The sequence below is a fragment of the Coturnix japonica genome, chromosome 1 (genome assembly GCF_054131305.1).
Source record: "Coturnix japonica strain WE chromosome 1, WE-NBRP24, whole genome shotgun sequence".
In the NCBI taxonomy this organism is placed as follows: domain Eukaryota; kingdom Metazoa; phylum Chordata; class Aves; order Galliformes; family Phasianidae; genus Coturnix; species Coturnix japonica.
In genome coordinates, this window is record NC_140663.1 from 111,570,473 (window position 1) to 111,594,665 (window position 24,193).

General features: G+C 41.3%; 1 protein-coding gene across 2 annotated transcripts in view; it reads right to left on the reverse strand.

Annotated features, from left to right (window-relative positions):
- Positions 1–6,113: 6,113 nt before the first annotated feature.
- Positions 6,114–24,193, reverse strand: part of GRPR (gastrin releasing peptide receptor) — a 29,241-nt gene continuing 11,161 nt past the window's right edge. Inside the window, exons 2-3 of one of the 2 annotated variants that reach the window (XM_085550396.1) lie at positions 17,252–17,603; positions 6,114–6,464 (exon numbers count right to left, since the gene is read on the reverse strand). In XM_085550396.1, the coding sequence (XP_085406522.1) occupies positions 6,444–6,464; positions 17,252–17,603 (373 nt within the window). In that variant the 3' untranslated portion in view covers positions 6,114–6,443. Of the gene's footprint in view, positions 6,465–13,025; positions 14,082–17,251; positions 17,604–24,193 lie in introns of those variants that run through there. The other variant, XM_015886445.3, reaches the window with a different exon arrangement.

Below are 24,193 nucleotides of genomic sequence, written 5' to 3' on the forward strand. Positions count from 1 at the left end.
ATATATTTCTTGTCTTGGGCTCTCAAAAAGCATCCTAAAAATGTTACCTTCAAAGTGTTGCTTAATTAATCTAATGGGAATTACAGGCATTGTGATCTACTTGAAGAGGTATAGTAAAGCATCTCTTAACAAGGTTCAAAGAAGATTGGATTATCATGAGAATTGAAACCTCCATGTCATAAGCAGTATGTCATGTTTTTATGCAGGGTACTATAAATCTTAAATACAAGCATCTCCCCATTGCAAAGTGTCCTTGAATCTCTCAATGTGACCAGTATTGTGTTTTCTCCTGACAAAAACTGCAGTGCAAGCAAGTTACTAAAAGTAAACCTAAAATACAAGTTCACAGAGGTCTGACAGAATAGAGCATATGAATACTGTGTCTCTGTGGCTGAGTATGAGAGCCCATAGGAAGAAGAGCAGAGTACCTTTTGCTTACAGCCAGGTCCCTTAGCCAAAGAGCCTGTACAAGAGTGAGTCATTTTGCCCATACCCTGATTGCTGCAGCATTTTTACTTCCCCATGGAAAGAATCTATGGCATTTCTGCAGAATTAAGTCTTGGATCTTCCTTTGGAAAGCATTAGGATGGGCTCCTACCAGCTAGGATCTATGTTTTCCATTGTCAGAAAGCAGGTATACCAACATTTGCTTTGGTAGACTTGAAGTGTTGTGTGATGAAAAAGATTACCACAGAGATATTTGGAAGTGTTCTTCAAATCCCAGCCTTGTGCAAACTACAATCATAGGACAAGATGTCAGAAAGGGAGAAGATAAAAGAACAGAACTGTGCTGAGATGATTTGCAGAGGTGCGCCCTATGTGTGAATACTGACTGTTTCCCAACTCCTTAACCACTTTTACACATATTCACTGAAGCACTGTTTAGTAGTTACCCCTGATGGGCAGCTAAAGTCCAGCACACCACTCTTGCCCTTTTCTTCCTCAAAGGAAAAGGATAGAAAAGGCTCAAGGACTGAGACAAAGACAAGGAGATCACTCACCAATTACTGTCTTAGGAAAAAAAACACAACACCTCAGTGTAAGAAGATTAATGAAATTTATTGCTTATTGGTAGCAGACTAGAGTAATGAGAAATAAAAGCAAACCAAAATCACCTTCCCCTCACCCATCCTCTTCTATCTCCTCCCTGCGAGTGGCACAGGAGAATGGAGCAGTGGTCACTCCATAACACTTTGTCTCTGCTGCTCCTCCATAGTCACTCTCAGTCCCTGCTCCATGTGGGACCCTTCCACAATATTGCCTTTCCTGAACTGATTTCTGTGGGCTTCCCATGTGCTGCACCTCTCCCAGCACTGCCTCAACATGGCTCCGTACTGCAGAGCCCACCCTTCAGGCACTGCCCCACACAGGTCCCCATGGGTGGCAGCTGGGCCCCTCTCTACAGGACAATGGGTAATGGGAACAAACTGCAGCACAGGATGTTCCCTCTGAATGCCAGGAGCACTTCTGTGCTGTGCAGATGGACTGAGCACTGGCACAGACTGCCCAGAGGATGTGGAGTTCCCTCTTTGCAGATCTTTGAAAACCACTTAGGTATAGTCCTGGGCACCCTTCTCTGGGTGTCCCTGTATGAGCTGATTTCTGGCCCCAGAGGTGCCTGCCAGCCTCAGCTATCCTGTGATCTTTTTCTTTCTGGTCTCTAAATCCACACCACTCTGACTAACCCTCTCTTCAGTCTTTCAGATTTTGTGGAGGAGTGCCCTGACAGGACACTGCAGAGCCAGATCTGGGAAGTAGAAGGTCCTGAGGGAGACAAATGCAAAAAGATCTGCTGATGTGGAATGATACATCTCTGCCCTTCAAAACTACCAGACAAGCATGACAGCAATTATCGATAGACAAGGACCACTTCAGACTTATCCATGAGAAGGCCCCATTTTAGAACTTTACATCTGAAGGTGCTAAAGGATTCAGTTCAAAACAGTGTCTAACGCCCTGTAATCTTACAGAGGAGTCTAATGGATCCACATGGTATCCTTGAAGCTGACAGAGAATCCCTCTCAAAAGGAAGTCAGAGGTGATGCTGCATTATGTGGTGCATCCAGCTCATAATCACTGCAGCACACAGGGAGATTAATTGTAGCTTAGATTGACTGACAAGATTGGCACATATTTAATCAAAGAGACTACTTTATGAAGAGCTGTCAAGGTTTCCTACAATTCATAATTTAGAAACATGATTACTAACATTAGCTTTTTTGTTTTCGTGCTATTATAAAGCCAAACCTCTGATATCTGCAGAAAAATATCATATAATAACTATGCTTCTGAAATCTCAGAAACAGTGTTTTCCTGATGTTTGCATTTTATCTGTCCTGTAAATTATGAAATTCATTGCAATGAGAAGCAAACTCTAAAAACAAAAGGTCTTATTTTTATCTTTAGTCATATGTCATTGCTTATCTTCGGAAATAATCTTTACACCCACCTTACCATTCTCCATATGCTGACAACAGCTGTATTCAGATGTAAATCTGGTCCTGTGCTCATAGAGGAAGTCAGCATAACAATTATGCACATCCAAACAATGTAATCAAAAGGATTTAAATGCCTGGTGCAAGTGAAATCTGTGTGATTATCTTTATTCAATGAACAGAGCTCAGCCACAGCAAGGTAAGGCACAGTGAGCTCAGTAAAGGTAATGGTAGTGGCTGCTCTGGTTTGAGAATCATCTTGAGGAGGAATATAATACATTTTGGCTCTGAAAAAGAGAGTAGAATCATAGAATTATAGAATCACTGAGGTTGGAGACAGCACCAAGTTCATCTAGTCCAACCACCAACCCATGCCTGTGGCCACTCTATTAGCATAAGGTAACTTTGGTTGGCTTTTTCACTGAAAGTAATGTTGGCTTTTGCAAACTTCTCTATAAAATTACCCATCAATGATTATTATTATTATTCATAGTTTCATAGTTTCGTGCAGGTTGGAAGGGACCTTAGAGATCATCGAGTCCAGCCCCCGGGATTCGAGCCTCTGTATAGCAGAGCGGCACTTCTACCACTTGAGCCACAGGGGGGACTCGAACTCCGGGCCCCAGTGTTGCAAGGCGGCGTCTTTAACCACTGCGCCACCAATATTATTATTATATTATTATATAATACTATTATTATTATTTTTAATAAATAGTTGTCTCCCTGTCCATTTCCTCAAGCACAGCCGGATGACTGGGTTTTCCCAAAAAAGCATCTCACACTACTTGGAAAGTCTCAACTTGTCCTTTTACAGGGTTTTCTCTGAAGCCTTATTTTCACATAACAACTAGAAGAAATCTGCTAAGAAATCTCCTGTGGGTGACCTTCCATCATCTCTGTGCCCTACACATAGATTGTTCACAGTAAGTCCTCATATCTTCCCTCCTCATCATTGCTGGTAGATAACTCAACAATTTTAATGCTTGAGATCTACTTATATGCATAAACTATTTATAAAGAAGCAAAACTCTGTTCCAGAAAAGCAAATAGGAGATAACATATTTAATTAATAGCATTACATTATAGGCTTTCATAACATTATTGAGAGTTGGTTTTGCTTCCCCCATCTACTGTGTGAGCAGCAAAGAAGCACAAGTTTGTGCAGGTGGACCTATAGTTTTATGAAGTTACCTCTGCATTCACTAATGCGGAGCTGGTAAAAGTATCAAGCATATTGGTTCAGGAGTCATTTTAAGATTACTCCACTGTTTCAGCCTTCAATTAGAAAGGCTTGTTAGTGGGATATATTAAATTACATAAGATTGAACAAATAGGAATTGTTCCTTTTCATAGGAAACACTTTATCTCCAACACTGGAAATATTTCAGTTCAAATTTCTCAATTGCTAACAAAGAGCAGACCAGCTGTGGCAAAGTTTCACTTCCTACACAAACTCGTTTTGGTTCTAAAAAACCATTATCTATTGGAAAGGCTTTGAAGAATGGCAACCCAGAAAGCCATCCTGGGATTGTGAGACAGCGGTCAAAACACACTGTTAGTAAATGTTTTTTTGTTTCTCTTAACACAATTTTGTATTTCCTTCTTCTCTGAAGGAGGATGTATTTGTTGTTGTAGTAATTCACAGACTGTAGATTTCCTTATGTGTGTGACTGTATAGTGAATTCATATCAGATCTGTTCCCTTCTTAGGTAATAACTGCACTCTCAAATTTCCTGGAATCTTTGCTAGAATTTTAACATATTTAGAAAGTTCCAACTAATAAATTGAAACTGATGATAAAGAGAATCTCATTCTACTAAATCAAAGGGCAATCTTTCACAACGCTTTCTGCTCCAGCAGAATTAGAAGGCAGCTGAGGCTGCACAATATTTTGCAAGACTATGCTTTACATTAAGAGATGATGATGAAAGCAGAAAATAACACTTTTAAATCACATTAATTCAACTAAATTGATTAAGCAGCCTTAAGGATCCTAAAATATCTCCCAGTAAAGATATCCTCAGTCACGTTTGAACAGCTCTGAATGAGTGTGCAGCTAATTGTCCTAATACAAATGCATAGGAAAAGAGGATTTGATAGCTCCATTGACTGATAAGGATCTCCTTAAACTTGCAGCAAAAAAACTTAATAAAACCCAATAATCTGAGGAGTTATGAGGAAGAGATTTGAAATATTTTTGTAATTAATATATTAATAAACCTCAATGTCCGTGGTAGGAAACATCTCAATCTACCAAAATATATTTTATCAGTGGAGCCTGAAAGACCTCCCATACAAATGGAAATACTATGAACTGGTACCCTAACATTAGCAATAGACAGTGTACATCAGAAAAACTGCTTAAGCTTTAAATAACCTTGTAAGAAGTAGGTCAAACACAAAATGAAATGTGAACACCAACATAAATCTGAATGACATAATGATAAGCAGAAGAAACTGAAATATGAAAGACTCAGACTAATAACATCTATTAATATGGCATTCCTTGGACAGGGAGAGGAGGTGATGGGCTCTGCTCCTGGGAACTGATGGGTGAGTGGGAATGGCATAGAGCTGACAGAGAAGGGTCAGATTGGGCATTGAAAAATGTTTCCTTAGGTGAGGTCAGGCACTTGAAGAGGCTTCCTAAAGAGGTAACTGATGTCCCGTGCCTGGTAGTGTTCATGGGGCATTTGGACAATGCTCTCAGTAACATGCTCTAACTTCTGGTTAGCCCTGAGTTGGACAGGAGTTGGATTTGATGATCTTTGAAGGTCCATTCCAATTCTATTCCGTTCCATTCCATTCCATTCCATTCCATTCCATTCCATTCCATTCCATTCCATTCCATTCCTCCTGCAGCACACCGACATATCTAACACTCACATCCAGCTAGATGTGCTCTTTGCTGCAAAGATGGAAAAGATGTTAAAGCCTTGGTGGAATAGACCCATGATCTTACATGCAATGAAGCTGAAAAAGAGGACTGTCTCCATCAAGCTGAGAGCTGCAGTTGATTCTTGGAGCACCAAAGCTGTTGTGTAACAGGTGTGCAAACTGATATGAAAGTACGATATGAAATATGACTCATTGTTTCTTCCCAATGAGCTAGATGCAAAGATCACTGATGTCAATGTAGGACAGGAGAGCTTCCATAACATAAATCTGTATTTCTCCGTTTATCAGTTAACCTAGGGCAGCTGAATTTCACAGCACACATTTATTATGAATATTCAGTAGTTGTAACGTAGTTGCTTGGAGACTTTTTTATTCACAGGCAGCACTTCCTGCAGTGTTTTTGAGTCCCTTGCTCCATCTGCATTCCTTGCATTGTACCTATGCCCCATTGCTGCTGCATGTCAGTGACAGCAGAAATAAAAGCCCTGGAGGTGTAGAAAACCTCAGCCAAATCCTTTGTGTCTGCAAAAAGGTCATCAGTGCAGTGTTGACTGAAGGAGCAAACTGCATTCAGGATGAGGACACCCAGCAGAAAATAAGAATCCTTGATTTTTTATGTGATACGTCTCTGCTTTTGTCTATTTGGTTATTGGAAGAGAAATGCCTCTAGTGCTTGACATTTCACACACACACACACACAAAAAAAAAAAAAAAAAAAAGTGAATAAATACACTTATTAAGCCTTAGATGTGTTCTAACTAGAAAGCAACAAAAGCCTTGTTTCATCTATCATGCTTTATTAGCGAGAAGTTTTGCGTAATCCAATATTTACCTTTTGATAGAATGTTCACTTTGCATTCATATCTCTATCTGGGTCACTCCTGCACATTTGAAAAAGCATGGAGAATGAAATAAGAAAAGATATAAAGAGGCAAACAGCAACAACGAACAACAAACAACACACAAAATTAATCAAATGAGAATACATGCTTTCACGTTTTGACTTTTTTTTCTTATGAATTCCCTTCTGAATGTTATTTCAAGTAGCAGAAACATTAACATTTGTGCAAAATCTCATTTGATAAGTAAAGTCTTCTTTCTCAATGTTTTTCATGGCAGATTATGTGGCATCTGGAAAAGGAAAAGAAAGTGTGTTTTGAGCAAAATAAATTACATCACCTCTGTACACTGTAATTCGAGACCTTTGTATTGTAGACAGATGGCTGAATGCACACAAATATTACTTTACAAAGCAATAAATAATATTTGGAGAAGATATTAAAAATACACTGTATAAAACATGCACAGTTTAGTAGCTCATAACTAAGCTTTTCCACACATGTATTTGGAAAAAATATGAAGTTTGTTGTATATTCATCTGCCTTCCGAGTGAACTCTGATCCAACTGGTCTGTAATATGAATCTGGTTCTCTCTGTTGCAGTTTTCATAGAAAGCAAATACTGTGTGGTCTCTTAAAGATATTTTAAAGTGCATTTCATGGTAACAGGTTGCCAGGCATCCGGAACTAATTCCTGACTTCTTCTAGACTGCCATCAAGTGGTCCTGAATGCACTTTGAAGAACATGCTGATTTTTCCTCCGGTAGGGAAGAGCTAAACTAGAATTGCTTTTCTGGAGCCCAGCCCTCACCTATTATCCATAAGGATCTGCTTTTAGGAAAACAGGTGGGTTCTCCTTTGGGACTGCAAACTGCTGAGTCAGGAAAATGTTTCACAGTTGTTTATTAGCTTTTTTTCAACCTAGACTGTTCCTCAGATTGTACATCACAGATTACCTCTTCTCTTAAGGGCAATACAACACTTACAGGAGAAACAAACCCAATTTTCTCAAAGATCATCATATTTCCTTTTGAACATCAGAAAATTACATTACTGTTACTGTTTTCCTCTTTCATCTTATTAGTGCAGTGTGTAATCATAGATCAAGGGCTATGATTAGCCATGCCTTTTCACCTTCAACCCATGCTTTAGACAGCAAAAGTGCAAGCACTGTGCATGAGATTGGTCTGAAACTTTTCTGAATTTGCTATTGTCTTCTCCTGAATGAGACTATGGGAATAAAGGTGTTCTCCTTCTTAGTTTTCCTCCTGTTTAGTCTGGTACAGAAATAACCACAGGGCACAGAGGAAGCAAATGACTACTCTACTAGATTTATGGTCTAACAAAGCTTAAGGTCATCCAAAAGATTACTTGACAATTAAGAGGCATATTCATAGCAGCTTTCCTCTATCATGCCAGCACGGAGCTACACAACCTCAGAGCTAATGAGCAAAGGGCTAAACCACCTTCTGGTGAGGTCTTCTATGCGCCCCACCAAGGTAACCAATGAGGAGGAAAAGTCATCTTCTCCTTGTAAAATTGTCTTAACAGCCTGTCTAACATGGCATCAGATGGTGGTGCCAGGGCTGCAGGCAGCATCTATTAAGAACAGAAGAATGTGGACTAGCATGTGACTTTCTGCTGACAGACATCATCCATTGGAAATCAGGTAGTTAGACTATGCTGGTCACCTAGAGTCGGTCTGGGTAGTAATGGTAAGAGATGGGGCACCAAGGCTGATGCAAAAAGAGTTGTCCAAAACAGGAGGGAGTGGCTTTTTCAGTTGGTGCCATAATTTTCAGGGCAAGTAAGAAAGAGGAATCTCACATGGGAGACTATGCTTAACTCTGTCATTAACATTTAGAGCCATTAGGTCGTTAGGCCATTCAGTAGGTCAGTAGGCCATTCCTTCTTCCTTTGAATATTTTCTTTTTTCTCTCTCTCTTTTTTTTTTCTCTTTTCTTCCCCCCCCCCCCCCCACCCCCCCCCCCCCCGAATGTTTTGAACCAATTGGACAAGGCCCTTATAATCCCTGCTCTCCACCCAATAGTTCAGACTGCTTTCATACCTACCGCCCACTGAAACACTGCAGAGGAATGGTAGTATGACATGGAGTAATGCTCTGATTATGGAGCTGGATGTCCTGGCACAAAGCCCAGGCTCATCTGTTTCAAAGCAACATATTGGAAGGACACAAGGGACTGAGTTTTCTTGAAAAAACACTGCATCACTTACTAAAAGATGTTTGGCATAAGACAGGAATTTTACCATGAAATGTAATTAATTTATACTAAGATGGATTAAACCATTTATTTCAAAAGAATTCTATGATCAGTTCCCTTTAAGTCATATCCACTTATGGTAAAATAGAAACAAGCAATTAGGAACCTTTAAAATGTGTTTTGGTTGTGATTTTAGGATAAAACTAGTGTAGCTTTCACTGGCAATCTTAGCATAAAGCAGGGTGCTGCTTAGTCTTTACTCTTAAAATACAGTGACAGATTATGAGGAAGTACAAAGAAACCAGATAAATATCATTAAGGCAGCCAGAAATAATGGATTTCCCATCTTTTACATCATTTGTGGCAAGACCTACACAAAAGCCCTACCTGGGTAGAGACTCATGGGTTAAACATAAATCCACATCCAGGTTCACTTATTTCAGGATACTGAGACATTCAAGGTGGTCTGCACTATAAAAATTTGGGTGTCCTCAAGAAACTGATACAGAGGAGGAATAAGTTATTGGAGCTCTGTAACCTTAACCCTTTTCAACAGCACTTGGGGTGCCTGAAGTATGACTTGGTGATGAGCCTCTCCTTTCAGTGATCCCATAGAGTGCTACACCTACCTCCCATATCCCTATGTATGTCCTGCCTACACTGCTTGCTTTCAACCCCTGCTTTCAGGCAAAATGAGCAGGTAGAACCCTGTCATTTTTCCTAGGAACAGGAACATCCTGGGAACTAGAAGGTCTTCCCAGAAGAGATGTGTGGGCACTCAACTGGTGCAGGACCATTGGGTTTCAGGGAACAGTCCAGCTTAATCTGTGCATGTAAGGTGTATGGACCTTGTGCAAAAAAAGATAGCAACATCTATAAAAATGCTGTCATTAAAAAAAAAGATATAAAATAAAATGGACAAAGTGCAGCACAAATATTTTGGTGCAAGTGCAGAAAGGTTTCAGGTTTAAATAAAGTAATGTAAATATTCTTTTGTCTCCTACCTTCTGCTGCCTTATTCCTCTTTGAAACTGTGATATGATGATAGGAGAGGTCTCTATTGATTTATTGAAGAATCACTGAATCACAGAATGGTTGGCCAGGATGGAGAGGGTAAGCTGCCCCCTTATCATCACGGTGCCTAGCACTCACAATAAGCCATACAGTTAACATTCAGGGGATTGCTTGCTGCTCAGATAAGCACCACTGTACTTCTTGCCTTTAAAGAAGGCTAGGAAACTAAAATATGAGCTAGAAAGTATATGATTTCTGTCTAACTGTGAATAAATGTCAGTCTTTGAATTTTGTAATGGAAACATTCATTCCATACGAGTCAAACTAATTGGGAGAATCAGAATCACATGCATGTTTTCTTGTTAGTTAGAGGCTCTTCAAACTGTGCTGAATAACCCTAAACTAAAGCCAGAACAGCTGGAAGCTGCAGTTTGCTCAGGGTCTTCATCTCTCATTACTTTCCATGAGAGCAAAGGGAATGTGGGGTTCTCAGAAAATCAAATTCCGAACAAATCCTCTATGATTTCTGTCCTGAAAAAGCTCTGACATGGCTCAAGATGTCCCTGTTAGATATTAGTTTCATATTTTACACTGATTCATCTGATGGCAGCTACATGTATTTAATGACCTGTAACACTTCTGACTCAAGATGAAAAACCCACATCCATACAGTAAATAGAAACACTCCTACCATGCTGCACACAGCAGCCTGACCAAGGGACTTGCAGTTACCCACCCACACACTGCAGCTGGTGTTTTGTGACATGGTTGCCATGTGTAGGATGGGACAGAGAAAACCAAGAAAACAATAGAATCACAGAATAGCTTGGGTTGGGGAGAACCTCAAAGCCCGCCTAGCCTTAACCCCTGCTGTGGGCAGGGCTGCCCCCTGCCAGCTCAGCTGACCATGGCCCCATCCAACCTGGACTTGAGCACCTCTGGGGATGGGGCACCACAGCTTCTCTGGGCAGCTGTGCCAGTGCATCACTGCCCTCAAAATGAAGAGTCATCAGGCTCAGGGGGAATTTATGGGGTGTCCCTCAACCTCCAAGGAACATGGCATTTAGTTAAGATTGTATTTCAGAGCCCTAAAATGCAGTGTTTCCCCAAAAGCGTGATCTCCGGTGGCTCTCCACAGACAGGGGCATTTCTGAGGAGAAGGAAGCATTTGAGTGTGCATTTCTGCAGTTGCCTGCCCCATGGCAGGGGCTTGATCTTGGGCTTTTGAAAATTTATCAAGCACAAGCAATGCTGCAGACAGCGCTCCAGGTTCAAAGAGTTGGCACCCCATGTGTGCCAGCAAATATTGAAATAACTCCAGATAAGGAGCTGGGTTTTTGCAGCAATGTAAAGTACATCGTGTTTTCAAAACCAAGGTAATGAGACAAGTAGCAAGAAGTAGAAAAACCAATTACAGCTACAACTGTTTCGGTTTCATGCAAGGATAGTTCAGAAAACTTTCCTCAGGTCTCTCTTCCCTGACCTCAAATGCTGTATGGAGTGTTTTTGTTATTGTAACAGAGGGATAACAAAGGAACAATCTCAACCTCAGATTCGCTCTTTCCATGATATTAAAAAATGAGTGAAAGTTTGTGAAATATTTTCAAAATACTTTTTTTTTCTTTTTTTTTTTCTTTTCTTTTCCTTTTTTTCTTTTTTTCTGTAAACCATGTTATTTCTTTTCCCAGAATCACTGAAGAGTCTTTAAGATACAAGACTGGGGGCGGAGGTGTGGTGGGATTTGAATAAAATGATGCATGAAAATTTACACTGTAATTTTCCTCTGTGAAATATGTTCCTGTAGTCGTAGGTATCTTAGCTTCTGATGGAAGGTATGTATTTTACAAGTAGCTCCCTCTAAGGTTTTGACTATGAGCTCTGGAAACAAAGCGAAGAAAAGGAATACCAAGGAAATGAAGCAATGGTGTATCTGTGCAGACACCTGCAGCTGTATTTTTGGAAAGCACTTTCCAGATTGGAGCCAAAACCCCTCTCTTTCATTTTCTCAGAGGAGTCACTAGCTCTGTTAGGAAGAAAAGATTGAAACCCACAACACCCATTTAATTCCATGGTGCTACATCTTCATAACACTGCTGTGCTCAACGCAGTGTAGTCACACTGAGTGCAGCCCTGAGGGAGCCACAGCCAGCACTCTCCCTCATGTTTTCAATTTTTTCACATCTGAGCCATGTTTTCTCCTTTCCCTTGTAAATATGAATTCAGAAGTTACTGAAGTGTCTCATAAAGCAAGAATAATCTGTTATTTGCTCCTGGTCAGAAGGGCATATGAAGCAGCACCATCAGTGTGGATGTGGTGAAGCATGGCATTCCTTTGATTAGATTCCTATACAGCTGAAGAAAATATTAGTGAAAAAAATCTAAGGCCAGATACATGCACTCTCTCCATTTGGAAATGTCATAAGCAGCCGGGATCTTAACCGAAATCTCTGAAATGGTCACAGATTGATCTGGCTGTCACAGATCACACTGGCCATCAGGAGCTTCACATGGAAGCTCAGGGAAAGCACCATCCTGCTGAAAATTGCAGTAAATGAGGATCTCGGGCAGCCCAGTGAAGTCAAAACTAAGGCAAGGAGGTGGGCTCAGGCTGGGGCTGACCACACTGCACTCATATGACTTTTTCTACATTCACATCTCAAGCCTAACGCAAAGTTTTTTTCCAGATTTCATTTTTCTTTTGCCATGGTAAGAAAAAATGGATCACTGTCAAAGAGGATGAGAGCCATTAAAAACTCAATATTTCACTATGGGGATTGCTTTATGGCCTCATTTGCAGCAGCTTGCTTTATCATGCATGCAGCTTCATTGCCTGTCCTATAGTCCACATGCTCTGAGAGCTATCGGCAGAACTCAGTGCTCTTGTTTCCAGGATGGCTGGTGCCTGGCACAGTATCTGCTGGAGGGTGTATGCTGCAGGAAGCCTGACTTGCCAAACTGCCAGCCAGCTCTGTCCCTCTGTCTCCACATACTTCTGCAAAGACAGAAGGAAAAAAATGACGGGTTGGAGATCAGTCCTTGCATTGCTAATGGCTTCTACTGCATAACCAAATGTTTCACAAAGCGCTACTGCATGATAAATAGCTGTGCTTCATTTTCTGTTTGTCCTTCGCTGGGCCCAGCTAAATTTTATGCAGTACATGATCATAAAATCACAGACTGGTTTGGGTTGGGAGGGAACTCAAAGCCCACCCAGCCCCAACCCCTGCCATGGGCAGGGCTGCCCCCCACCAGCTCAGGCTGCCCAGGGCCCATCCAACCTGGCCTTGAACACCTCCAGGGATGGGGCACCACAGCTTCTATGGGCAGCTGTGCCAGCACCTCAGTGAAAAATCTCCCTCTGACATTTAATTTCCATCTCCCCTCTTTTATTTTAAAATTATTCCCCTTTGCCCTATTACTAACTGTGTGTGTAAAAACTCAGTCTCCCTTCTGTTTATAAGTTCCCTTCAAGAAATGGAAGGCTGAAATTTCAGGTGATGAAACATGTTCACTATCTCACATCTTGAAGGCAGGAAGAGAGAAGTTCTGATGCCTGGAAAATGACATGCTCTCTCCTCTGTGATATGGCAAAAGCGCACACATTTGAAAACTGCAAACATATTCCAACTCACATTTATTCACATTACTGCTTTCACATTTACGTCGTGCAAGACAATGCTCATTTCAGATGGGGTTACCAACATACCCCAGTAAACTCTTGATATCTTTTACACCATTAATTAATACTGTATTCATAACATTAATAAATACTTGAAAAGTCTGTAAATGACCTACAATGGACTCCTTTGTAAAACCTGTTTACTTTAGTTAAAAAGATTTGTTTTGGTGTCAAAAAGTGTCCTGCTGATAACTGCTGGATGCAACCATTCTGATGAGTTTTTAGGACTGGTATGGTCTTCGTCACTGCTGTAAATATGTCTGAGTTTGGTGCTGAGCAGGAGATGAAGAACCGTCAGAGGCAAACTAAATTTGATCTTGAGACCCTCACTTCACTCCTGTTAAAAGCATCAGGTCTTGAAGCCACAAAGCCCATTTGAAGAACTCTTATGGGCAGGTGCTAATGACTTGCTGCTCCAGACATGCTGCGGCCCAGGGTGAGATGTGGGATGCTTCCAGCTCCCCTGAGTTCTCTGAGTGCATCAGAATTCCTTGCACACGTATGCGTGCATGCATGGAGATTTGCACTACTCACTATCCCCATAGAAATGAACTTAGTAGCTGCACTAGGCGTGCCATGCAGCTGTCCCCAGTTGTGTGTTTTAGACATAGCCTTCATGGCAGACATGGTTGCCATTGATGAGGCTAAAGGTGGCCAGGGAGTGGTTGGTGCTCTTGAGGGAGGTCATTCGTGTGGTGCTCCTGGCCATGCTCTGGGAGCGGATGAGGAGGCGAGCTCTGCAGCAGAATAGCTGGTTGTTGAACTGTTTCCGAAAACTCTTGCTGAGCAAGTAGAGTGCAAATGGGTTGACACAAGAGTTAGTGAATGCCAGGATCCGAGCACAGATGCTGGCAACAAAATGCAGCACTGACGTGTCTACCTCTGAGTAGTGGTAGGACCGGTATAAATAGATTATGTGAGTGGGAAGCCAGCAGAAGGCAAAGAGGCACACAAAGACCAGCACTGTCCTGGCCAGGCGTTTACGGGATTCAATCTGGAAAAAGAAAGAGAGATGCAGGTTAGCAGTCCCTAGTTTGGGCAAGTAGCTGTTTTCCCAGTGCTGCACCTTAGCAGTTAGCAGATGACCATTGCACCAGTTATTCACATACAATATATATATAATTTGATGTAAGCATTATATTAAAAAATATTATTAGTGTTATTAGTATTATTAATATTGTTATTAACAGAATAGGGGACTGGGATTTTTCACAGAGCACAGAGGCAGGACTTTCTCCCTTAGGGTCATGAGGTATATGTACACAAATGTGCTGCCAACAGCTCACAGACCTTGAAGACCAAGTGCAGTGTTCAGAGGCTGAAGGAGCTGGAGATGTCATCTGAGGACACTCTACACTTATAGAAACACTGAAGCAGCAGCAGTGTGGATCCTTCAGTTGGAAGAGCTGGGGCCAAAAGGAGCAAGTGGATGTATGTGGTAAGAAGTTGAATGATCACCTCTCTTAACATAACTGGACTTACTCAAGGAAAAGGTGCTTTCATGATTCTGCCAACATGCAGTGTAACCTTCACACAAACAAGTCACATTTTTGTTTTACCTACATGTGCAGGTTTGGATTCAACCCAAAGGTACTGCTCAGTGGAGGGGAGCTGAGGTAAACTGTACTTGATCTTTTGTCCCCCAGTGCTGCATGCTAAGATAACAATGCCACCAAAAAGCATATCTTTCTTCCTGACAAACTTGAGAGTCATAAGAAAGGTCACACTAAAGGAGAGGATGGACAGAGTTACCCACAAACACCTGCTGGGCTACACTGCTGACTGGCAGTGGACAGCCAGAAATGTGCAGGTACGACATCACCACATTTTCACATATCATAATGCTTTCCTGTCTGGTAATTCCTGAGCCTCTTTTCAGACACGTTCAGGGATTTGCTGTCACCTGCTCCTTGTACCTGAGCATAACTTGACTGGCCTGAAACTTCCCCCAACCCCATTCCCTCTGACCTTGTTCCTGCCCTGGCAAGGCAGTGGTGCCAGGCCAGGCTCCCAGCCACCCTCTGTCCTCACTCAGCTTCTGAGCTGCACAAGCAGATCAGAAACAGAAGCTGACAAAGGCCTGTCTTTGATCAGGACAGCTGCAAGCAGGGAGTAGGCAGGAGAGACCTGAAGTGCACATTTTGACTTTATTTTGTGCCCCTGTAATGGCACCAACTGAAAATTAGCCATTGTGCTTGGGAAGGACTGACATTTACCAGGTGATAATGTCTCCAGAGAGCGGGCTGAAAATTAAATCCTTTGCGAAGAGGCTCTGCACGGCTAAGCCATATATTCTTTTAAATGTATCCTTAATTTGATACAGGGCTATTGAGGCCACATCTGCACTATAAAGAAAGGAAGCAACACAATAAAGAAATCAATACCAGTTGTTTCAGATGGAGACCTATAGCTCCTGAGTGCACTGCAAGACAGGAATGATGGACTGGTGGTGCTAAACTGTAGCCTGGCCTTTTGCTTTCTGGGGACCTTTCCCCCAAAACTAAAGAGTGAAAGGGCTGTTTTTACTACTCACTTTATTGTCACTAATCAAAATGGTCGTTAAATCAGCAGAAAAAATGATCTCCAGGGAAGAAAGATTTATACACATTCAGAAGAGACAAAGAAAAAAGGGTTTCAAGGATCACACATCGTCTCATGGGCAGAAAACACATTTGTTTCACCTCAGCAGCAGAAGGCTACAGGAGATGAAATGCCTGTTTCATGTCATCCTGAGATGGAGATGTCAGCCTGATGCAATTACATGGACACTCATTCAGCTGAAGAATAGCTTATGTCAGTTTAGTTTTGGTTGAAGGACCCCTCAGTTGAAAGGAAGGGGATCTGTCAAGGCAAATAAGTTGTTCAGAAACAAGTTGCCCTGCTGTTGCTTTCTTGCTTAGACAAGCCCAAGGCTCAGATTCATTTCATGTTATGCAGTGATGTGAAGCATTCAGTTACTCATGCTGAATTTGGATTGAGCATAGGAGATGACTCTTATTCTCCCCAGAGGCTTACAAAAGGAGTAGGCAAGAGAGAGCAATCTCTAGTAGAAAGCCAGGACTTAAGTTGGCCAAATCCTAGCAAAGTCACCTCATTTTGTGTAGGATCTACACATTTTCAGCAACACATTTTCAACCAGAGCATGAGACTTCCAGTATTCCTTGACTGTGAGCTCTGCAATGGGATAGTTTGTGGAATTAAAATAATAAAACAAATACTTCTGAATGACAATAACAGAGGTAACCCTGATTTCAAGGGTACGAAGGGAAGGTTAAAAGTCTGCATCAGTTCAGAGCAAATGTGTCACATACGTAAGTCAGATCAGTCTTAAGGTGAAAATTGAGGATACCACCTGCTGGACCAGAAGACTGACCACTCTGGATCATTAGAGGGCATATAGTAAGTGGGATGGCTTTTCTGATCAACATCATCTCCTCTGGAGACCACAGAAAAAGAAACATTTTAAGGAAAAGAAATATAGCAAATGAAAGGTTTCAGGGAAAGAAATTGGACTTCTCCATTTCTCCTGAGATTTCAGCCTGGACTGCAGCACTGCAAAGATCACACCTTCTACAAGATGTGTAACTTCAGCATAACTGTAAGGACATCTCAGCATCCTATGGTTTTCTCTCTCCTGATGACCTTCCATCTGTCACCATTCTCCTGCCTCCACTCCCCAGTTCATCTCCAGTGTGTACTTTTTCCCCAGCATGGCACAACACCAGCAGATGACATCCCATTGCTGTGTCCCATTTCAGCCTCAAGGACTGAATTGGAAAGCCAGCATTTCCCTCTACATGAAGAGAGACTACTTCATGGAGCAAGTCTTTCTCCTAGATTCTTTGTGATACAGAAACTTTGAGAAGTTTTCCAGTGTGTTACCCCTCAACTTCAACTTCACAACACTACCACCAGCTTTATCCCTTCTCCTGCATCCTAGTCGATACCTTCCCAGACATTGGCATGAATCCTCTGCTGTGCCATGGTAACTGTCCTGCCAAAGTCTCTGAACTTAGGAAAATTAGATTATTGTTGTGACGTAGTTTATGACAATCTATTAAAATTAGCACAGCAGCTGCAGTTTGCTTTAGTAAATTTCCCTATGCAATTTCTCTTTATTGGTTCATGGGAATTGTGAATTTTTGAAGAAATTGAAGTCTCTACCTGTTTCCTTACGTGCACATTTCCTTCCACAGGGATATTGTAAGCACTCCGGATCAAGTTCTTAGCAATGAAATAATAATATACTGAAATGACAGACAGAGGAATGATGTAAAAGATCAGAAATGATGCCATCGAGTGGATTTTGGGATGCAGCCCATCCGAATGTGGGTAAGGAGCGCAGCTGATGAAGGTTTTATTAGTTCCTTTGTCATGGAAAGGGTGTAAATCTGAAAACACTGCTTCAGGGATGGCAAGCAGCATGGACGCAATCCAGATTATAGCAGCTCTCACACAAATTTTCATCAGTGCATGGGATGCTTGGATCTCCATTGGTCTTACTATAGCCTTATACCTAAAAAGAAAAACAAAAAACAAAAAAACAAAAAAACAACAAGAGAAATAAATTATTTGTTGATATCAACACCGATCATTTCTAAAACAAAGGCATTGCATTTTTGTTTATCCCTGGTGCTCAGGGATATGATTTAGCAGAGGGTTGTTAGAGTTAGGGTACTATGGTTAGGCTGTGGTTGGACTTGATGATCTTTGAGGCCTTTTCCAATCTGGGTAATTCTATGATTATCCTTAACAGACACCTTCCATTTAGAAAAATAACATAAAATAAAATTACTCAAGACTGAAAACAGTCATGATTTTATATTTTGTCATTTTCAAAAGATTTCTCATTTTTAACCAGTGCCACCTGTTCTGAGTCAACCGACTTTGATGTGCATTGGTTCTGAGTTCATTTAATTTGTCATTCACCCAACAAAGCACATTGCTGCATGGTATTGATAAGTATGCATCCAGGCAGAGGTAAGATGTGCCACCATAGACTTCTCTTGAAAAGCATTACAGCTGTTTACAACTCACTGAAAGATCCTGTTGAAGGAAATTGGACGGTTTACTGAGTTTGGAGATTTTGCAATGCATTTCATTTTGAGCTGAATATGGTGGCCTTCTGGAAGCAAAATCTGATGCTTTATCAAGCTACAAAGTGTGTAACAGAGGCACCAAGTATGATGTTCTCGTATGTATATGTGCACTCGTATGTATATGTGTCTATATCTGCATATGTGTATTTTACATCATACACATATGTTTACATAGGCATTTATATTTCTGTACAGAAAAACACACATAAAAACATACATACTGATATTTACATTTACATTGCGGATGGTGACACACTGGCACAGACTTTCCAGTGATCTGGATGATGTCCCTCTCCTGTCAGTATTCAAGGGGCATCTGTGCAACACCCTCATTAATATACTTTAACTTTCGGTTAGCCATGAAGTAATTAGGCAATGCACTCAATAATCTTTCCCTTTCCATTTCCCTTCCCGTTTCTCTTTCTCTTTTTCTTTTTCTTTCTCTTTCCCTTTCTCTTTCCCTTTCCCTTTCCCTTTCCCTTTCCCTTTCCCTTTCCCTTTCCCTTTCCCTTTCCCTTTCCCTTTCCCTTTCCCTTTCCCTTTCCCTTTCCCTTTCCCTTTCCCTTTCCCTTTTCCTTTCTCTTTCTCTTTCCCTCTCCCTCTCCCTCTCCCTCCCCCTTTCCCTCTCCCTTTCCCTCTTTGTCTCTCCCTCCCTCTCCTTTTCCATTTCCTTTTCCTTTCTCTCTGGACATCATCTCGTCACCTGCTGGTGTTTCTCCATACAGTTTCACAGCTGCCTCACATAGATGATTTTTCCTTTAATGGACTATACAGCTACAGTAGTCAAATAGTATTTTCCGGGCTTGCTTAGCACCTCTTTAACTTACGCACTGAAGCTGGATGGGGGTTAAGTGGTGTCATACTAAAAAGTGTAATCTTCCAGGCCAAGATCATAATCTCAGGTGAAGAAAACCATGGCACATACACAAATATGGTGTTGTAAATGTTGCAGTAATAGAATGGATGAGTCAGACATATTACTAAAAAAATGCAGTTAAACCAGATCAGTTTGCAGTTTGCTTCACTAGAAATTTGGCAGAAGCACAAGCTGAATGTCTCCAGTAAAGCCTAAAGAACATAAACGCAAAAGGAAAAAAATTACGATATATGCATAAATTTAGTTAATTCAAAGCTATTTCTGTAGGTGTTTATTATATGCTCACGAGCATGGCATGTTAGTGTAATTACTTCAGGGGTTCTCTTGTATATCGTATAGCCAGATGAGAGAATATTTTCCAGTATTAATTTCTAGTGGCATGAATGAATGGAAGTATACAGAGAAAGAGTCTGTTAAATTTATAGTAACATTAATAAATTGAAGAGAGACAGAAAATTGATCCATTTCAAGTTATTAGTACATTTTAATTGGATATGTCATTTCCAAACAACATAATTTTGAAAGAACATAATGAAAAATGGCTAGGAATGCTGGCACTGGTAATTAGGCATTTAGTATATTTTGTAAAGCCTGCTACGACAGATAAAAAAGAAGATGTGAGAGTCTTATTACTTGCAAAGGGCTCTCTGTAGAGGCAAATCATGAGGTCAAAAGCACAAAAAAATGAGACAGGAAAAACAAAGCAAGAAAAAACAGGTTTTGAAGGTATTGTTTGTCAGACGTAGGAACACAGGTGCATGTTTCCTTAGGAGCCTGAAGATAGAATTAAATTATCATGTTGACTGTCTCCATGACATTTTTTATGGTGGGCTAACTTATTCAGAAACCTTCAGTGATTGTGTTCATCTGAGTACTAATGCTTAATTGCTTGGTATTGATTTGGTGGGAGCCTTTCTTTCCAGCTGCCTTACAGACAGATCAATGGGCACACCCCCAGGTCAGTTCTGCCTTCCCACATCAGCTTTGGTTCTGGACAGTGACTGCAAAGGGTTGCTCTGTTTGAGGGCACAGGGTGGTTGTGTGTGGGTGATCAGACCCCTTGGGCTGGAGCCAGTGCTGTAAGATCTTTCTGTACTCATTGCTGTTACTCATTGTGGGTTCCTGAGCAAGGGGCTCAGAAAATCCTTTGTGAGTTTATTTTTTCCACACAGTTTAAATGACAGAGTCAACCCTGAGTTTTATAATCCAGTTGTAAATTTTTTTTTAAATACAACACGGTTGACTGGTTTTGAACAGCACCTAAACCTATTTATCAGACTCTGTCTTTTCTGCTGATATATCAAATGTTATTCTAAACCTTTCTACAGTTCTGTCCACTCCAATTTCTCTTTCTCAGTGAGATAGTCTTTCCTTGTCCCCTATCAGCTTCATACCAGTTGCATGCCCAAATTCTCAAACACTAAAATACCCCAAGCCCAAAGAAAGTCCCAAAGGCTATTACATTTCCTGCTAAACAGCCAGTCCAGTGCAATTGAGAACAGGGCTTTCTCCTGCTCTGCAGGCACTGCATCTCTCCCACAGGTAGTGGGGTTTTGTGCTGTCTGGACATGATGGTGGCCAAGTTCTCTGTCAGAGTACTGAGCACCATTTTACAGCTTTGCACAATCAGATCAGCTGGTATCAGTTTCTCAGGAACTTATAATCTCTGGAACACTTCCAGCTTTCTGAGATAGGCTGCCCTTTGATTTATGGGAAACAGCTAATGTGCCATTTACACTTCCAGCAAATGACTTTTCATAGAATCATAGACTCTTTAAGGTTGGAAAAGACCACTAAGATCATCTAGTGAAAGCACTAACCCATCACACCATGCCCACTAACCATACCCCTCAGGGCCACGCCTAAATATTTCTTGAACACCTAAAGGGGTGGTGATTCCACCATGTCCATGTGCAGCCTCTGCCACTGTATCACCACTCTCTGGGAGAATAAATGTTTCATAATAAGTAACCTGAACCTCTGCTGGCACAACCTGAGGCCATTCCTTCTCATCCCATTGCTGTTAACTGAAAGAAGAGGCCGACTCCCACCTCACCGCAGCCTCCTTACAGGCACTTTGTAGAGGGTGACGAGGTCTCTCCATTGATCTTCCCCTTCTTCAGACTGAACAATCCCAGTTCCCTCAGTCGCTCCCCATAAGACTTGTGTTCCAGACTCCTCACTCATTTTGTTTTCCTTATCTGGACATGCTTCAAGGCTTCCATGTCTTTCTTTTCTTTCTCAGGGCCCCAAACTGAACACAGTACTTGAGGTGCAGCCTCACCAATGCTGAGTACAGGGGCATGATTCACCTCCCTGCTACTGCCGGCTGCACTATTTGTGTTACAAGCCAATATGTCACTGGTTTTCTTGGCCACCTGGAAACTGCTGGCTTGCATTCAGCTGGCTGTCAACTAACACCCCCAGATCCTTTTCCTTTTTTAACTCCTTATAATATGCTAAGTCTTCTAAGAAAGGAGCAGACTGAGATTAAGGAGCTGAGGATTGACTGAAACTGAGTGAATCAGATCTCTTTCTCTGTGTCTGCATTAGACTATGGAGATACCATCCATCTTAACTACTACAGCTGCCCAATGGCAGGACATCAGCCTAGGTGCCCTCTATAGTCAGTGAAGAGGCAACTCTGGAGGTAATTTCTTCCCAGAAATAGCTACCTGAGAGGAACAGGGTGGTAAGTCCTCTGGAGTTGCCCTTGTTTCTTCTTTCCATAAGCAGAGAACAAGCATTAAGATAACTAGTTTCATCACTTATTTTTGATGTGTAAACCTAGGAGTAATTTTGAGGTACTTGACTTTCCCATAGTTAAAATACAGTATTTGAGTAATATAATCAAAATCTCAGTTTGTCTGTAGTAAATCTACTCATGGCTGTGTATTCATCACCTCTGTCTGCTCTCATGTTGAGTTTCTGAATTATATGATACTACCCTTTTTCAGCAAAGTCCTTCCCCTATACATTAAATTCCACTATGTATTAAATAATTCTTCACAGACATCAGAATCCAAACATATGACTCAAGACTTGCAACAAAGACGAAAACTTAAAAGGAAAAGTATGTCTTCTGAAGATTCAGTTGAATGAGAAGTGGTAGTTACAAATCTGTGTCGACTCAAATCTCTCCAGCTGTCAAAAAGCACAGGTGAAAATGACTGGGCTGCCGACCTCATAGAAAATAAAAAAGAGATGCTGGCCTTTACTACTGCTCAGTCTTTGAACTTATCTTTTCCCACTGTGCTTGCTAAGTAGCAGCCTGCCTGGCACAGGAGGTACCAATGACCTTCTGCTCAGGATGGTTGCAAGCATGTCCCTGTGTCTCACGGTCTCAGTTTCAGCCCACACTAAGAAATTACATGAGGCTCTCTGAGATGCATGAGATGCAGGCTATCATAGGATAGCCTGTATAGTTGGCCGACGTTTTAGCCAGTGAGCACCAATTTGTAAGACTTCAGCACACTGTTAGTGTTCCATGAGATGCTGTGAGAACTCACCCTGATGTGCAATCCTCTCAACTACTGGACAGCTCCAGTGCTGTCCTTCTTCTCCAGATCTGCCTTCAGGCCTCCAGAAGAAGCCTGGTCAGAGGGTTGCTTCAGTGCAGGGACCCAAGTTATGGAAAGGGCTTGTGCAAATCTATCACTCCTTACTGCAAAATGATATCTCCACCAGACAGGACTGGCAGAGGTTTGGATCAATAGTACATTGAAAGTGAAAGTTGGCCTGGTACAGCATACTTATTGCAAGAATTCAATGACATATAATGCATTAATTCTTAATCTAATCCCAACAATACAATTTTTTACTTCTGTGAATTTACTTGAACAACTAGAATTTAAAACTGTGTCAGTGCATGCCTCACCATACAATGCTGAAAAATACTTAATATGTGTCTCTCAGGATCTCTTCCGAGCTCCTTGAACATTTTTTTTTCTCATAGCTGAGATTACTGAACTGACAATAAACCGCCTCAGTGTGGCACTTGTACAAGGTTTTTCAGTGGTAAGTACCTTTCCCATTGAGGTTAATAAGTTGCAGAAACTGAAATACAGTGTCATTATCGTTGTATTGGTAATAATGTTACCGATGTTAACACCACGTAATGTACCCTGAAACTTTGACTATGCAAACATTGGTTAATACTGTACAGTTAGTCCCAAAGCCACAACTTCAAATTTAAACACAGAAATAGCTTTATCATGGAAAAGACAGGTAAGGTTTCAAAGAGATGTTAAGGTTTCCTTGATGCATCTTCTCTGCTGGCACACAGTGCTAGCCATCTCTGTGCTCCACAGCTGAGACAAGAAAATGCACACCAGATGAAGCATGAATGGCCTTTGCCCTCCAAGACATATTTCCTGGATATTCCCAAACATGCAGATCTGAAGACTACTTTTTCTCTCACACTGGTGGAGTAAGAATCTTATCCCCAAAATGTCATCTCCAGTGCAACCTTCACGTTCTTTTCTTTCCACCTTCAGCAATTAAGAAGAAGTTCTGCATCAGGGGGCGGTGGGCATGAACAGGCTTGCAGGAGAGTGGGCACAGCCCCAAATGACAAAGTTTAAGAAAAGTTTGGACACTTCTCTCAGAAATATGGTTTGAATATCCGAAGGTCGTGTGAAGCCATGAGTCGGACTTCATGATCCTTGTGGGTCTCTTCCAACTCACAATAATCTGTGATTCTATGATTCTATGAATTTACTTGCTGCCAGCTACAACAGCTACAAAAATTAAAGTAAGCCAAAAAAATAACAGGAGGAAAATGGGCTTCCTTTGGATTTTAAATTAAAGAACTCCTTATATCTCACTTTCTTTCAAATATGAAGTCATATTACATGCAGCAGGACCTTGTGGCTCTGCAATTACACTTGCAAGAAATACTTGAAGAGAAAATAATCCTACACATCCTCCTTAATAGGATACGGCACAGTGTCCCTCCCAAACAAGTTAGGAAGGGTACCTTAAAGTCAAGGAACTTTTTCTCTGAATAGCATCACCTATTACACTGTCCAAACTGTTTCTATGAAGAGCTCCTGGCTCCTATTTCCAAATTTTCATAATGGTTAAACACAGAAATGCACTGAAAATTGTTCCAAAGAACTTTCAATAGCC